This window comes from Dendrobium catenatum, unplaced genomic scaffold, assembly GCF_001605985.2.
Source record: "Dendrobium catenatum unplaced genomic scaffold, ASM160598v2 fragScaff_scaffold_586, whole genome shotgun sequence".
NCBI classification, from domain to species: Eukaryota; Viridiplantae; Streptophyta; class Magnoliopsida; order Asparagales; family Orchidaceae; genus Dendrobium; species Dendrobium catenatum.
In genome coordinates this window covers 1,077,592-1,092,176 of record NW_021319048.1, presented here as the reverse complement: position 1 = coordinate 1,092,176, position 14,585 = coordinate 1,077,592, and the positions used below count along the sequence as shown (strand labels likewise).

Sequence of the window (14,585 nt, the reverse complement as noted above, 5' to 3'; positions counted from 1 at the left end):
CGCGGTTCACAACCGGTCCAGTTCAACCAGGCCAATGCACGTTTCCCATCTAAAGTATTAAAGACAGTTTTAAAAAACATTAGTCAGAAAATGGAGTTTTCTAACTGAGAAGCATATATAAAACGCTTTTCCAAAACTGTAGAAAAATGGAAAAAAAAAAGAGTTATTGAGAATGTGATTTGACAAATGAATAAAAATTATAATTTTATTTATATAAATATTAAATAATCAACTTTTTATAATACTTAAATATTAAAATATCATATAAATAAATATTAAAATTTAAATATTAGATATTATAAATATATAAAATACAGTTATTAAGAGAGAGAGAGAGAGAGAGACAGAGAGAGAAAACGTAGGACAGTTCTGTCCTTATTCTTATATTTCCCTCCTTGGTTCCCAGCATTTTCTTTCCTGGCTCTCCGAAAAACCGTCGTCATTCAGTCGAATACGCGTCGAAAGGATCAATTTCCTCCACGCATTGCCGCGTTACAGATAGAATGCGCTCGATTTCGTCCTTGCGGCATATTTTGGGCAAAAGCAGAGAACTTCCCTTGAATTCCTCGCGGTTGATCGATCTGGCCGCTTAGGTTCCGGCAATGTCTTCGAGGGGATGCTCCGGCGGCTCCAGCTGCTCGGGCGGGGATGGAGGGTCGGTGTCGCTGGCGACGCTCATGAAGCGGGAGAATTCGATAGAGAAGATGGAGAAGCCCGACATTCTCCACGGATATGCCAATCACTGCAAGAAGGGGGAGGACTTCACATTTCTCAAACCCGAATGTCAGCGTGTCCACGGGAATTGCGTCAGCACCTTCTCTGTATTTGGGGTATGATTCAACTTTTTGGTTCTTTCTCGTGAATTCTGGATATTAATGGGAAGGGAATAATTGTTTTTCTTGATTTCGATGCGTAATTTGGGTCAATCACTTGCTGTTAGCATGTCCGCGGGGTTTGATCCGTGAGAGGCGTGAGATCTACGTGTTTTTAAGTTGGCTCAGCGTGGCATTTGATGATAGAAAACGACATTGAATAGATTATCTGAGATGATTGGGATAGGCTTTGTTGGAACTAATTCTGTTGGTCTTCGTATGTAGGGAATTTTGATTATGTTGGTGGATGTGATGGTAAGAAGTTTCTAATGCCAATGCGAATTTATTGTTTAAGTTTCTGCCCCTAAAATTGGTTTATTGTTTTATTCTTGTTTAGATCTTCTAAGACATGTATGTGAATTTATCGTTCAAGCTTTTTGCTTGAATTGGGTTTATGGCTTTTTTCTTGTTTAGACTTTAGATCTTCAAATATATGCATACTCTGTACTCCGAGGAGCAAATATGGAGGAGAAATCTGAACTATGTTGAATTATTATTGAGTTATATTTATTAAAATGATCAGTTGTTGAAGTAAGAGGTGGCAGGGACGCATGAACGGACAAAGATGTTCTTTTTTAAATAATCAGCATATAAGCTTTTCTATATTTTTTGCATGAGGAGGCACAACAGTATCAGTTGCCTTTTCATTAAATGTGCTGAAATAGGGATCTTATTTAGTCCATTAGTTGTGGTGGCAAAGCTCTTTTTTGACTTAAGATGAATATTAAACAGTTAAATATGTAGATTTAACATTCTCGTTTAACCACTCTCTTTTTTAAGCTCTTTTTTGTAATCCCATTGCATGCTAACCCTTTTATGTTTGCCATAGAACTTGATTGTTACTGCTATCCTTTTATTTTGATGTATTTCTTCCCATTCTTTATGTTCACACATAAACGTGCAATCATTTTTGTTTGCCTTCTTCAGATATTCGATGGTCATAATGGATCGGCAGCTGCTATATATGCTAAGGAAAACCTTTTAAACAATATTTTGCGTGCCATTCCTTCAAATCTTGATAGAGATAAATGGTTAGCAGTTCTTCCAAGAGCTTTGGTTGCAGGGTTTGTTAAAACGGATAAAGATTTCCAAGATAAAGGTAAGAATATTTGACAGTTTGGAGATTATGCATCTTCCCATGATGTACTAATGTTTTTTGCATTTCGTCGTTGCATTTTGGCTAAGATTGGAGTATCAAAATACTGTCATGCCATCGATTTATTTTTATTTGTTTTCTTAAGACTTGAAATTGAAACTTAATTTACCCTTACGTCAATGATACTGTTTCTTAATTTATTTTATTCATATTTTCAGCACAGACTTCAGGAACAACTGTCACATTTGTAATTATAGATGGGTGGGTAGTAACAGTAGCATCAGTTGGAGATTCGCGTTGTATTCTGGAATCTGAAGGTTCACTCTATATTCTCTCGGCAGATCACAGACTAGATGTTAACATAGAGGAGTAAGTGCGCTTTTCTTCTGTTATAGTGATTTGTAAGAAGGGTTCCTATACAGTTTTATGATGTATTCTCTTACAGGGTGGAACGTGTTACTGCAAGTGGGGGTGAAGTTGGTAGACTGCATGTTGCTGGAGGAGCAGAGGTGTGTTCTTACTTATGAGGAGTCAATTTTGCATTTTGTTTCATATGAAGTTAATTTTGTGTGATCAACATTAATTTATCCGTAACCATTGCTTTCTCCTAATCCATAGGTAATATTTCTGGAAAGTATGTCTGATTATTTATTATTATTTACAATATTTTCTTTTTTGCATGATGGCTCCATAAGGTTGTTGGTTATGGTTTGGTGGAGCATATTATCTTTTATGCGCTTTAAATGATGCTGATTTGAAATAGGCAAGCCTTATTATGCTACTATGAAATAACGGGTCGGGTTTAGGTCCTGATTTTCAACCCGTTTTGAATTATGGGTCGGGTACGGTTCAACCCAGAAACCCAGTTTTGCTTGCATGCTCGTCGCGTGACTCGCCTCGCTGCTTAGGCTGCGATAGATTTACGGGATTTGGCTGAATAAGCGCGCGAGGATTTGGCTGAATAAGCGCTTGAACGGAGGCTGGCGACGGCAGATTTACAGGATTTAGCTGGATAAGCGCATGAATGGTGACAGACTTACGAGTTAAATCGGGTTCGGGTCTGAAAAAAATTGACCCGTTTTCAAAAATGGGTCGAGTTTGAGTCGGGTCAGAAAGTGCCGAGTCAGTTCCCGGTTAGATTTGAACCCGATATGTTACTCGATTTTGACAGCCTTAATTAACACATTCATTAATAGTTGTAGGAGAAAGAAAATGATTCAAAGGTCAAGACATAGCATATGGTACGCATTGGCCACCCATAATGCTACTTAGAATGATAGGAGATGATTTGAGAGATGCTTTAATTTTGGTTTGAATTTGACTAACATTATCTTGAGCATGTGCCGTTGTTTCCACCAAGGTTAAGCTGATTGTATTATGAGGTTCCAATTCTAAATATCTATTTTTCTTATGTGAGCTAAGCATATTGCCATAACTGTGACAATATGAACACTACATTGGAATTTTTCAAAATGATCATTTACTAATACCCATAATTTTGGGAGCCAATTTAGATAAGATTTAAAAAAGTTTGAGTAATATCAAATTCCAACAATCTGTGAGCAACAGAAAGCTCGGACATATTTGCAATTCGTACATCAACTCGCACATGAGTGCCATAAATTTTATTGGGAGTAAATGATTGATTTATTTGACAGGTGTAACTTAAGTTGAGGAAAAAAGATCCAAATAGGGCAACTGAAATTTTTGAGCAAAATGCAAAGATTGGAGACCGTTAATCCCATTAAAAATCATCTATATTTATCAGTCTTTTAATAATAATGGATGTTCAATTCTAAACTCTAGTGAATTTCAAAATAATATATTTGTGGTTGAGGAGAGCCATAAAAAAATTCTCTCACGAACTACCTAGAGATAATTCCTAATGAATTGTACTGAAGGAAGCTCGGCCAAAAACTTGTCAACAAACACAAACTAAATAGTCACAACTTGCAACTAACCTTTCAACAACATCTTCAACAACATCTATGGGAGTAATAATTGTTGGTTTACCTTGAATTGAAGATGACAGGAAAGGTTGAATGTGTTTCTTGCTCCAATATTAAGCATGTGAATTAATAACCTCATTCCTTTGGCTCTTGCTAGACATGTTAATCAGATATCTTTTCGGTACTAATGAATCCGGAGCACGAGATCTCTTGGGAGAAGTTATCTTGAAAGAGTACTTCTCAAGACAAGGTATCGAGAGCCCTAGGCTAGATGGTCATTAAGAGGTTGAGAAGGGAGTTGATGGATCTTGATCCTGACATATTGCACCAATCCACCAAGATGACAACATCGGTTGACTTTGAGAATGGAGCCGATGACAGGTCAAGAGAATGACCTTCCCAAATGATAGTTCTCTGTTGTCCTTGCTGTCCTAATGAGGGTTAGGATTACTTAAGTAGGACATAAGGTCAGGCTTTTGGTCATTGTAGACCAATAAAGAGGGTTAGATTGGATTTTGAACCAAACTAGTCTAAGGCTTAGTTTTGAGGTAGGATTGAGAACTAGGTTCACCTATTATGCTGAGGTGATAAAGAAGTCCATCAAAGTGACTTAAAGTCCTAGCTTGGGTAATACTATGGTTAGGGTGATTGGGCCGTGACAAGAGCTTTCTGGTCTGGATACCTAAAGATGGGATGTACATTGGGAGACCTTGAAGGGTCAAAGAAGAGGTCAACAACCCTATGAGATAATAATAATAATAATAACAAAATTGTTCTATTTTTTATTATAAGTTCCAAAATAATTATTTCTCGTGCAAATGCACATGGTAATTTGCTAGTATGGAATTAAAGATGGGAGTTAGACTAGTTTATACACTGGATATAAGCCTGCAATGTGGGTTGTCCACTTTGTAGGTCGTTTTAGTTTTTAACTACTAAAGCATATTGGATTTCCATTTAGCAATTCATTCGTGACCTTGTGTATCGTTGTAATTGAAGGCCTTCAACTTAGGTTAACTGTAGGTTTTTTAAAGTGCTTTACACATTTGGTTGTTTTGAGTACTATGAATTCTTGTCTTTTGTAGAACATAAGTGATTTGATTACCGAGGTGATCGATTTTGTATTATGAATGTGATTTAGGTGTGATTTACTCTTAAATATCATGGATGATCCAAACAATATATTAAATTTATGCATTTACCGCTCCAAATATGCGAGCTCGCATCTTTAATATCTAATAAATTGTGGCATATGAATTAATTATAACAAATTCTACCATGAGGCACTTTAGTTTATATTAACATGCATAGAAGCTTCTCATATTTATTTTTTTAATGTTAGTTTCTTGTTCATATAGCTTCCATCCCTGAACATTAGCATTTATATTAGCCAAGTTGCTATCTTTGTATTTGATAATGGACATTGGTTTCCAGATTGGACCGCTCAGGTGCTGGCCTGGTGGCTTGTGTCTTTCAAGATCAATTGGAGACATGGACGTTGGTGAATTCATTGTACCTATTCCCCATGTCAAGCAAGTAAAGGTATATCAACGGTTTGATTGATTACTTGGAAGAACAATAGCTTAATGAATTCAAAGGGTACTATGAGCAGGCCAATTATTTAGTCAGGATACCATATCTATAACATTTTTTTTTATTGTTTGATACCATGTTTAATTTAACTAAATTATTGTGCTGATTGCTTTAATGATTTCTCAATAGATAATGATGTCTGTTGCATTGAACTGCCTTTGCAGTGCAATAAGTACATCAGCTACTGTAGATTAGTTTTATTAGAGAGCCATATGTTAGCACTTAGCAACATGCCATTTTGTAATTCTTTTACAAATAGCCAACTTTCTGTACATATTTAGACTTCGTTTGGGACAGCTTTTTTATTGCTACTTAAAGCAGTTTTTTAGTTTAAAAATTAAAATTTTTATACTAAAAAGCTGCTTTAAAAAGCAATAAGAAAGCCATCTCAAACGAAACCTTAGTCATACTTAGTAAAATTGGCCTTTTGTTCAATCATTTGTCAACTACAGTTGATTTTTTATGTTTTTGGGTTATTGCATCGTTACGATCTAGCTTAGCTTTTGAGATCGAAGTCTTCTCATGTCACTTTATACCATTTCTGCAGCTATCAACTACTGGCGGTCGACTTATCATCTGTAGTGATGGTGTCTGGGATGCTTTAAGCTTTGAGTCAGTTTTGCGATGTTGTCACGGGCTTCCAGCAGATGCTGCTGCTAAGCAAATTGTTAAAGTATTTTTTTAATTAATGTATATTCTTCCATTATTTATGTTTATGTAATGTCTACTGTTTTACTAATTAGGTGTTTGAATTCCAATTGCAGGAGGCTGTGCAGTTTAAAGGACTAAGAGATGATACCACCTGTATAGTTGTTGACATATTGCCATTTGAAAAAATATCTCCTCCTATTGTACCACCTAAGAAGCAAGGCAAGGGAGTATTTAAGAAAATGTTCCGCAAAAAGTCATCTGAATCATCGACTCATCATTCTGATGAAGATTATGCTGAACTAGATATAGTTGAGGAACTGTTTGAAGATGGCTCTGCAGTGCTTGCTCAGAGGTTTGTATTTTATATTTTAACTTACTTGATCTTCTACTTTCATTTGTAGTTGTAAATAATCTTATTTTCAGCATGTTTAGCTCAATAATATAAATAATTTCTAGCACCTAAGTTTTGGCAATCTACTTATAAATATTTTATCTGATAATGTTTTTTTTTTTTCACTTTTTCAATATGCTCATACCTGCTTTAATTGATAAGATTATTTTCTAGTAAACGAAAAACTCATGCTATCATCTTTTGCTATTGCATTTTGTAATAGAACTTTTTATGCCTTTGCTTTAAATCATTGAGTATCTACACAATTACAAAATAAATACTTAATTTTACTTCGATCATCTACGAGCTTGCTGCTAAAAATTACTAGATCTTTCAGATAATGCTAGAAAAATAAAAAAGCTCTTAAATCTAACAATTAATGGGTAATTAAGGCTTAAAAATTTCTTATGTTTTTGTATCAGAAAAGTATTATTTGGATGATATTATCTTGAATCAGTTTTTGTAGGAGCTTTAGAGTTGAACTTAGTAAGAAGAGTAATCAGAAATTTAATAATATTTTAGTAAATCAAACATCTGATAGATTTATCGAAAAATTGTTACTCGATTTGCTCATGATTGACAAGGTGGGAATCAAAGGACATAAAGGTTAATAGTATTTTTTTCACTATGTCAGAAAAGATCAAGAAATATGAATTGTAACTCATAAACCATGGATAATCATGAAAAGACTATATGATTTCAACTGTGGTTCAGGAATAATTTTGTGTACTCCATTAAATATCTATCGAACAAAGGTAAAACATACAGTCTAGTAGTTATATATAGTTATAAAACTAGCAAATGTTCTTATTTAGGAGTTGGAGTTTCTTAGATGGCTAATCTATAGTTATTTGTTTGATTTGTTACTTAACGCTTTTTTCACTTGTTCTTGGAACACAAATTAATTGTATGCATTTTAAGTATATAAAGAATATTATAATTTTGTAATATTGCCGAACTATATAACAGTAAGGGGATGTTTGGTAGCGGGATTTAAGCAAGATTTATGCTGAATTTGTCATAACTCCTGCCAAACAGTTTCAGAGCGTGCAGTAAATATGATCGATTGTAAATCTGAATTCACGAACTTACGCTGTAAATTTGATATTTACTAAATCCTGTTGTTTGGCGGATTTAACAAGATTTATGAGTTTGCAAAGTTATTCCATAGCGAGCGAGCGATCTCCAATCTTGAATGAGAGGAAGATGATTACCTTCGCATCAAGCCAACTTTCGACGTGACTTCCAATCTGACGTTGTTGGAGGAAGTGAATAAGCTTCTTTGGTGACTCTTCTCAACACATTGCTTCATGCAAAACATGGCAGGCCGAAGTAGCAACGAAGAAATGATGACGAACAAGCAACAGGCTAACAACAATGAAGAAATGGAGATGAAAATCCAACCCTAGAAGACCTCCATCCAATTAATCTAATTTAACATAACTAATATAATTTAAAATATCACTAATTAATTAAATAATTAGTAGTAGAATTAGTAATATAATTAAATAATCTAATTAAACTTAATTAAATAAGTATTAGTACAATTAATAATTAATAATTAATATAATTAGCTAGGAGCACTAGTTTCATAAATAGCTTTTTTTATAAAAATTAATTAATTAGATAATTATTAATATAATTAGATGTTAATTACTTATTAAATTAATACTTAAATAAGTATTTTGATAATTAGTACTATAATTAGTAACTAAACTATTAATTAAATTATTTGATAACTAAAAAAACTTCTAATTATATTATTTATCATTATAAGTTATTGGGGGTAATTAAAATTGAAATTAATTAGTAACTTTACTTAACACACAAATTAAATTCAAAATATATTACATTTAATTTTAAATAAACCAACCGCCTTAAATCCTGGATTACATTGCCAAATAGTTTCATAGGATTTAGCATGATTTAATAGCTATCTTGTCAAACAGTTTTTAAAATTTAACATATCCAGGATTTACTAAATATGAATTTACAGGATTTACTAAACCCAACTAAAATTAAATCCTACTTATTGCCAAACAACCCCTAAAAAATGCAAGCAAATTTGATTCATTTTAAAAATTTCAAGTTCCATGACGCTATTCTTGTATTGAACACTTTGGAGAGCTTGTAAATAACAGACTGCACTTTGACAGTTAAAATAATTCTTCTGTTTTTCTTACCTTGAATTTCTATAGTTTCTCTTCGACATGTTATTGCTAAATGTGACTATCTACTCTAGAATTGACAAATGATTATCATGTTATTTGCAGGTTGGACTTAGATTATCCAATGTGCACCATATTTGGTCATTTTGCTTGTGCGGTTTGCCAGGTTGATATAAAACCTGGTGAGGGTATTTCTGTGCATGCAGGCTCATCAAAATCTGGCAGTGTCTGTCCCTGGGATGGCCCGTTACTTTGCACAAGTTGCCAGGCTAAAAAAGAAGCCATGGAAGGGAAAATACCTTCTAGAGGTTAGCTACAACTATAATCTTATTTGAGAAAATAATCAAAATTGTTCATTGACATAATGATCAAAATAATCTCCAACTATATTAAATGATTATTTTGATCTATCAACTCCTTAAAAAAGAATCAAAATAATCCCATCATAAGATTATTTTAATTCCTTTTAAAAGACTTGAAAGATCAAAATGATCATTTAATATAATTGGGAATCATTTTGATCCTTCATACAGATTCAATTGATCATTTTGATCTTTTTCTCGTTCTTATTTATATGCTGAAAGTATTAATCGCTTGATTTTGTTTGTTGTTTTTGACTTATTTCCCTCTCCAACAAATCCAGACTCATCTAGAAAGAAAGTCGGAGGTGAATAGCCAGTTTTCATTATAATTTGTGGTGGCGTTTCATTTTCCAGAGCTTGCCATTGAGATTTCTTCCTCATTACATCACCAAAGAGATAACTGGAGCCAACTGTAACACCAGGTTCTGAAGCTCTTCTCATCTATAGATCAATTCACAATATTTTACAGGGCAGAGAGTGCCAAAATTGGCATTTCTGTGATTCTGTAACTTAGTAGATTGTTATATTCCTTCCTTTGTGGAGCAAAGCCATTGCAGTGCCTTTCTACAGAAGGCCTTAAATGATTCAATTCATTTTAGATTAATTGCCATGTAAATGTATCATTCTCTAAAGGTTTAAAGTAATATCAGCATAAATTGTATTATGTTAGCAGTTGGTTTTCTTAATGTCAGCTTTCAAGAAATGAAGTTCCAATTTTAAGTTTCCAATTAGCACATCATTTACTTCATTAGATGTTTTTCTATGTTACTTTATGATAGCATTGTTGGTGATTTTTGGTGATCTATGTGAAAACATTGATGAATTTGGGCATGATGTGGCTTGGTTTTATTACACATTTAAAATATATCCTTTCAAACAATGTGTTTATAAATAAAATAAGCTTTTGTAAAAAATAAATAAATTAATATAGGGAATTTATTTCAATAGGGTTTTTATATTATTCGTGTTACAGTCGAGGAGTAAATTTAAGAGAGAAAATTTGTAGAAAGTACAATTATTGAAAACATAAGTAAGAGATTAGTTAATTATAACAAATAGAATAAAATCTGTAATAAGGATGGCTGATAAATATGATTCAAAGATCTTTCTCTATTTGAGTTATCAGAATTATCTTCAAAAATTTACTTTCCTTAATTTACTAGAATTTAAATTTATCCGGCCAATCAAATAATAGCGCCCAATATCATATTATTCTTTTGGGAATGCCTTCTATTTAATATTTCAAATTTATAAAATGAGTTTATTAAACGGGTCAATTTAAATTCGAATTTTTCGTATCGGATTGACATAATGGAATATTCTGTGCGAACACCAGATGGAGAGAATCGTCCGGATTTGTTGCCCTTTTACTGTCATTTTGCTGCACTTTTGAAAAAGGGCATTAAAAGGACAACAAATATTCAATTACGAATGTGTTTTTATTATCCTTTTGTTGCGCTTTTACAAAAGGACAGTAAAGGTGAAGCAAATATTCAATTATTTAGTAAATAACTAAATATTTGTTGCCCTTTTATTGTCCTTTTGCAAAAGTGTAATAAAAATAACAGTAAAAGCACAACAAATCTGGACAGTTCTCTCCATCAGATATCCACACAGAATAATTAGTCCAATATTGACACCCCCTACTTAACATTCTCTATACAAAAATAGGTAGAGTTTACTCCCTCCAAAATATGTGAAGTATGGTGCCAAGCAATGTTGAATCAACATCATGTGAGCTATTTTTTCAAATTGCCAGTAGAAGCCAAATCCTGCTTAAAATGCAAGGAAAGGCAAATCCTTAGCGTTACCAAACACTTGGCAGCAAATGGCTTTCATGCTTGAAAGCAAAGATGAAGATGAACCAAATTATCTTTTCTCTTTGATTTGGATGTTGGCCTAATTGAACCTTTAGATTGGAGACCTCCCATGTGGAGTTCTGTCTTCTTCTACCTTCCATGATAGCCCACAGCTCTTTTGAACAAAAAAAGTTAGCCACTTATAAATTTTCTAACTCATTTACTCAACTTGTTTTTTAGCATAAATTTTAATTTAATACTTACATGAAATAAACTTTATAAGTTTAAAAATATATTCGTATCACGAATTTAAATTTTTAATTAATGTCACTCTATTTTATATGATTATCATGCATAGAATTAATATGAGTGCATGAAATAAAATATTAAATTTTATAGGATGATATGGGTGATAAGAATGAAATATAGAAGTAATATTTGATATTAAAATTTTATATGAATCAGAATATAATATTAAAATTTTAAGTGTTAAATATGTAAATAATATAAAATAAATTGGTATGTATGTAAATTCCTTTAATTAAAAAAAAAGACAGAATTTTGATAATAATTTTCAAATTCTTTACCATCTAGCTCTGAAAGCCCTAATTGTCTGTCACGAGTTTCCATCTATCACATCCCGATCCGGCGAGCTCGATCTCTCTCGCCGCCGCAGACGCCGTCTCTTTCCGTCACGAGCGTGTGTTTTCTTCCTCAATCCGCCGTCGCCTGAACCCTGGAAGTCGAAGTTATAGGAAATCGCTGAGCTTCGCCTCATTTTGTCTGGAATGTGGCTTATTTTCTTTTCCGGCGTCCTCCGGCGTTGTTTCGGCTTGCTTTTCGATGGCTGGAGTGTGCTGCGTGATTGTTTAATCGCAGATCTTCAGTAGGTTTAAGGGCTGGCGTGATGCTGGAGAATGTTGTTGAGAGAAGGCATGAATGTAGCGAGGTTCAATTTATCCTGTAGCTCACACGAATACCACCGAAAGACACGAGATCGGAGATCCTCAGATTTCTGTAAGGGCATCTCCAACCGAAAATGTCATTTTTCACTCCAAAATGCAGGGAAATCAAAAAAATGCCGTTTTTCATTTCCAATCCAACGCCATTTTGACGCTAAAACAGTCGTTTTCTTTCGCGCCTTTCTTCCCTACCTGTTCGGTAGAGAGAAAAAATTGGCGCAGATGAACAGTGCAACGCCAATATTGGCGTCGCACTGTTCATCCGCGATCAAATGGCGTCAAAAATGGCGATCGATTGGAGCAAAGCAAGAACCGCAAACACTTGTTTGCTGTTCGGTTGGAGATGCCCTAAAGAAGACCCGGAGAGTCGGAGTCGGATCCTCTCCGCCTTTTTAATTTACCTTTTTCTATGTTTTTTTACATAAACACCACTGAATGTTTATATTTTTACATATTTCATATCTAAAACAAGTTAATTGTTAGTGATATTTTTTAAGTTCTTCAATAATTAGAATGATATATAAGTTAATATGAAAATTTTGATGTTAGATATTGAAATACTTAAGAATTGGATATGTATAAAAATCTCTCTTTTATTATTATTTTATAACCCATTTTAGGAAAGATTTAAGCAAAATTTATTTTTTTTAGCTTTCTTATTATTTTTTAAAGCAATTTTTTCATATAAAAAATTTTTGAACCGGAAATTTTTATACTAAAAAAGCTTTCTCAAACGAAGACTTTGATATAGCTTTTTTACTACTTTTAAGACAAATTTTTGGTACAAAATTTTTTTTGTTAGAATTTTTGAACTAAAAAGCTGCTTTAAAAAGCAGTAAGAAAATTATCCTAAATAAAGTCTTTGTCTATTATTAATTAAATTTAAGATTTATTAATCCTCAATATTCTAAGGATTTAATAGATTTAATTAAGGATTTCTTCCTTTTAAACTTAAAATTTAAAATAAACAACCAAATAATTTAGTAGGATTTAAAAATAATAATAATGATCATGCCAAATAGTTTTTCAGGTTTGGACCCTCCTAAGCTTTATTATAAAGAATTCCTTTTGCATAACAAAGTCCTTTTCACCCTTTATTTTTCCTTTGCATTTGTGTTTTTATCCATATATTTATCCGTCAATGATAGTGATATACGCATAATCTCCATAAGGAATAAGGAATGAAGAAGAATTATTTGTAGAGAATTCTAAGAGGAATTTTTGGTAGAATTTTTTGATGCTCCCATAAAGACTTTGAACATTTAAGGCTTAGTATGATCAAGGTCATGATGAAATTTATGAAATATATGTAGCCCGTCTTATTTTCTTGACTGGAAGCTTAGGTTATAAACCAAGTGATCTAATATTCGAGGGATCTATATAAGTCTTTGATGAAAAAGAGTGAAGGGTTACGTTAGAAGTTGACAGACAGCATAAAATCTATCAAACAGTAATTACAGAATCTTTAATGCATCGTATTAATACTCGAGCAAGTCAAATGAAATAAAGCAAATTTGAAAACAACTAATTGACTTGTTTTGTAGGAGGATCTCATGAAAACCCTCAAAAGCAGCTGAAACATGTGAGTATCATTTATGCTTATGTAATATTTTTGTTAGGGAGATAGATCATACTCTATCACAAAAGTAAAAGTAACAATTCTAAATACTCTTCATTTTTATATTTTTGATAAAATAGTCTTTGATTCTTAAGCTAATTAAGTTACCTTTTTGTATTCTTCTATAATTATGTAATGAGTTATTTTTGACAAAATTAATTTAATCATCATTTAATATTTTGTTGTGTTTTATGTGAGCTGGCATAATCATTTGTTTTGGTAATCATTATTGATTGATGTTGAATAAATGTTGTAAGTGAGAAGGAATATATATATATATATATATAATGTGAATAAAATGTATAATTTAAACAAGTATTTTGAATTATTAGGGATTTCATATACTTAAAATAAATAAATAAAGGTGGTTGCATCATAAACATTAGAATGTAAGTAAATTAAATACATTAACCACCCTCAACTCAGTTGTTATAAAGAAATCATTAAGTAACTCCTAAATTTTAATATTACATCAACAACAGCACCAAGCCTTTATCCCAATACGTGGGATCAACTATATGAATCATTTTTCTCCATTAAAATCTAATAAATTTGTCATTCTTGTATATGCTCGTTTCATATCCTATCTTTAAGAGTAAAACCACTAATTCACTTGAACATCCTCATCTCTAAAACACTTACTTAATATTATGCTTCTCTTTTAATGGCCAACATTCTGCGCCATAAAACATTATTGGTCTCACCACCAACTTATAGAATTTTCCCTTAACTTAGAGTGAGATTTTTATATCATAGAACAAGCTCAGTGCTAACTCTGAACAATTGACCAAAGATATCTAAAATATATACTCTTATTAATGACTTGATTGCCCAAAATCATAGTCCCCAAACTGAATTTATTACTACCAAAATTACACTCCACATATTCGATTTTAGATCTACTCAAACGAAAACTTTTAGACTTTAAGGTTGACCTCCATAATTCAATTTTATTGTCAACACCCTCGCTAGTTTTATCAACAAGAATAATATCATAAGCAAAAAGCAACTCTAGGATACCTCTTGTAAATGATAACAGAATAAACTTGAAATTCTAATAATAAAATAATATAATAAGATAAAGTAAAAAAACAAAAATAACGAGATTTCAAATTGAGATTGCC

The 14,585-nt window shown here is 32.5% G+C and overlaps 1 protein-coding gene across 1 annotated transcript; it reads left to right on the top strand.

The window, feature by feature from the left end:
- Window positions 1–360: 360 nt before the first annotated feature.
- On the top strand, window positions 361–9,807 carry LOC110098931 (probable protein phosphatase 2C 12). The gene is made up of 9 exons (XM_020825917.2): window positions 361–830; window positions 1,800–1,971; window positions 2,187–2,337; window positions 2,414–2,477; window positions 5,352–5,459; window positions 6,058–6,183; window positions 6,275–6,513; window positions 8,826–9,028; window positions 9,364–9,807. The coding sequence occupies exons 1-9, from the start codon at window positions 603–605 to the stop codon at window positions 9,393–9,395; spliced, it is 1,323 nt and encodes a 440-aa protein (XP_020681576.1). The 5' UTR covers window positions 361–602; the 3' UTR covers window positions 9,396–9,807.
- Window positions 9,808–14,585: the final 4,778 nt, after the last annotated feature.

Bases quoted from the DNA above. Each gene is read 5' to 3' on its own strand.
- LOC110098931 (XM_020825917.2), top strand. From the start codon at position 603: ATGTCTTCGAGGGGATGCTCCGGCGGCTCCAGCTGCTCGGGCGGGGAT. The intron at 1,972-2,186 runs GTAAGAATATTT...TCATATTTTCAG, and splicing joins TAAAGATTTCCAAGATAAAG to CACAGACTTCAGGAACAACT. The intron at 6,514-8,825 runs GTTTGTATTTTA...TGTTATTTGCAG, and splicing joins TCTGCAGTGCTTGCTCAGAG to GTTGGACTTAGATTATCCAA.